General features: G+C 34.5%; 1 protein-coding gene across 1 annotated transcript; it reads right to left on the bottom strand.

Annotated features, from left to right (window-relative positions):
- Positions 1-52: 52 nt before the first annotated feature.
- Positions 53-1109, bottom strand: LOC105562054. The gene is made up of 3 exons (XM_012012597.1): positions 1100-1109; positions 840-1028; positions 53-768 (listed from the first exon to the last, which is right to left on the bottom strand). Exons 2-3 carry the CDS (start codon positions 1004-1006, stop codon positions 579-581), a joined length of 357 nt encoding a protein of 118 aa, XP_011867987.1. The 5' UTR covers positions 1007-1028; positions 1100-1109; the 3' UTR covers positions 53-578.
- Between the last annotated feature and the right edge of the window lie 6 nt (positions 1110-1115).

Here is a 1115-nt window from a genome sequence, read left to right as displayed (position 1 = left end):
CCAATTTAAAAATGATGTTAACGTTACGTGACATTTGCTAAACGGCCGCGACAATGCGTAGAGAAGGGTAAAAATTACAAATAAGTAATAATATTGCAATAATAAATCATCTTGCTATTGAGTCGCAAAGATCTGTATTGTTTCGCATTTTCAACTTAACTTTTAACTAACATATTTTTATTATCGATAAATAGTACCAAACATTTCGATCTCATAAGGAATTAAATTCAATAGCTCTAGGTACATGCGCACAAGAAGTTCTACATTTGTATCGTTTTCACGTGTGTGCACCGACAAACTCCCGTGCGCATAGTTTCTCAAATAAATGCTGTGTGATTAAAGTTCTGTTATATTCGCATAATTTATATTATTAATTATTAATAGCGAATATGTTGCATGTATTGATACAATTCTAGTACAAGAGAAGGATTATTTGGTATTAATTGTGACACATGATAAAATTTCATTAAATATACATATGTTTACTCATGTTTATGTGTTAAAATGACATCTGAAGGAACTATAGCGAATATAAATTTTGCTATCGATGACCGCTATGTACCTATACATATAGCAACTTACCGTTTCATAATTTCCTTAGCCCATCTTCTTACCGTCGATAAACTAACTATTATCTTGTAGTGTTCTTTGAGTGTGGCATGAATGTCTGATATTCGTGCTGTTGGTTCCTTTCTTAAGTTATCAAATATAATACTGTTCGCCTTTTTTCTCACGTCGGACTGTATCATTGGCCCTGCATGCCCTTCGCTAAAGCGTGTACTTGTATAATGAACTGTTTCTGGATGTTTGTTAATAACCTGAGCAATATCCGAACTTACCTCTTCCTAGCTTCGTTTAGCCATTTGGATAACGAGTTTGAATTAACTGTCATCTTGTGGTGACATTTGAGTACGGCGTGGATCTCTGATAAACTTGCTTTTGGATTCTTCATTATGTGATTAAATATAATACTCATCACCTTTTCCTTTTCGTCGGGTTTTATCATTCTCCGAAATGGAATCCCTTCTCTAAAACGCGTACTTGTATCAGGAACTGTTTCGGGATGCTTGTTAATAACCTGAGCAATTTCCGAACTTACCTCCTCCTAGCTTCGA

The sequence above is a fragment of the Vollenhovia emeryi genome, unplaced genomic scaffold (genome assembly GCF_000949405.1).
Source record: "Vollenhovia emeryi isolate VEMERY1.0 unplaced genomic scaffold, V.emery_V1.0 DF951234.1, whole genome shotgun sequence".
NCBI classification, from domain to species: domain Eukaryota; kingdom Metazoa; phylum Arthropoda; class Insecta; order Hymenoptera; family Formicidae; genus Vollenhovia; species Vollenhovia emeryi.
Note: the sequence above shows the minus strand (reverse complement) of the source record. Positions and strands in the feature narration are given on the sequence as shown.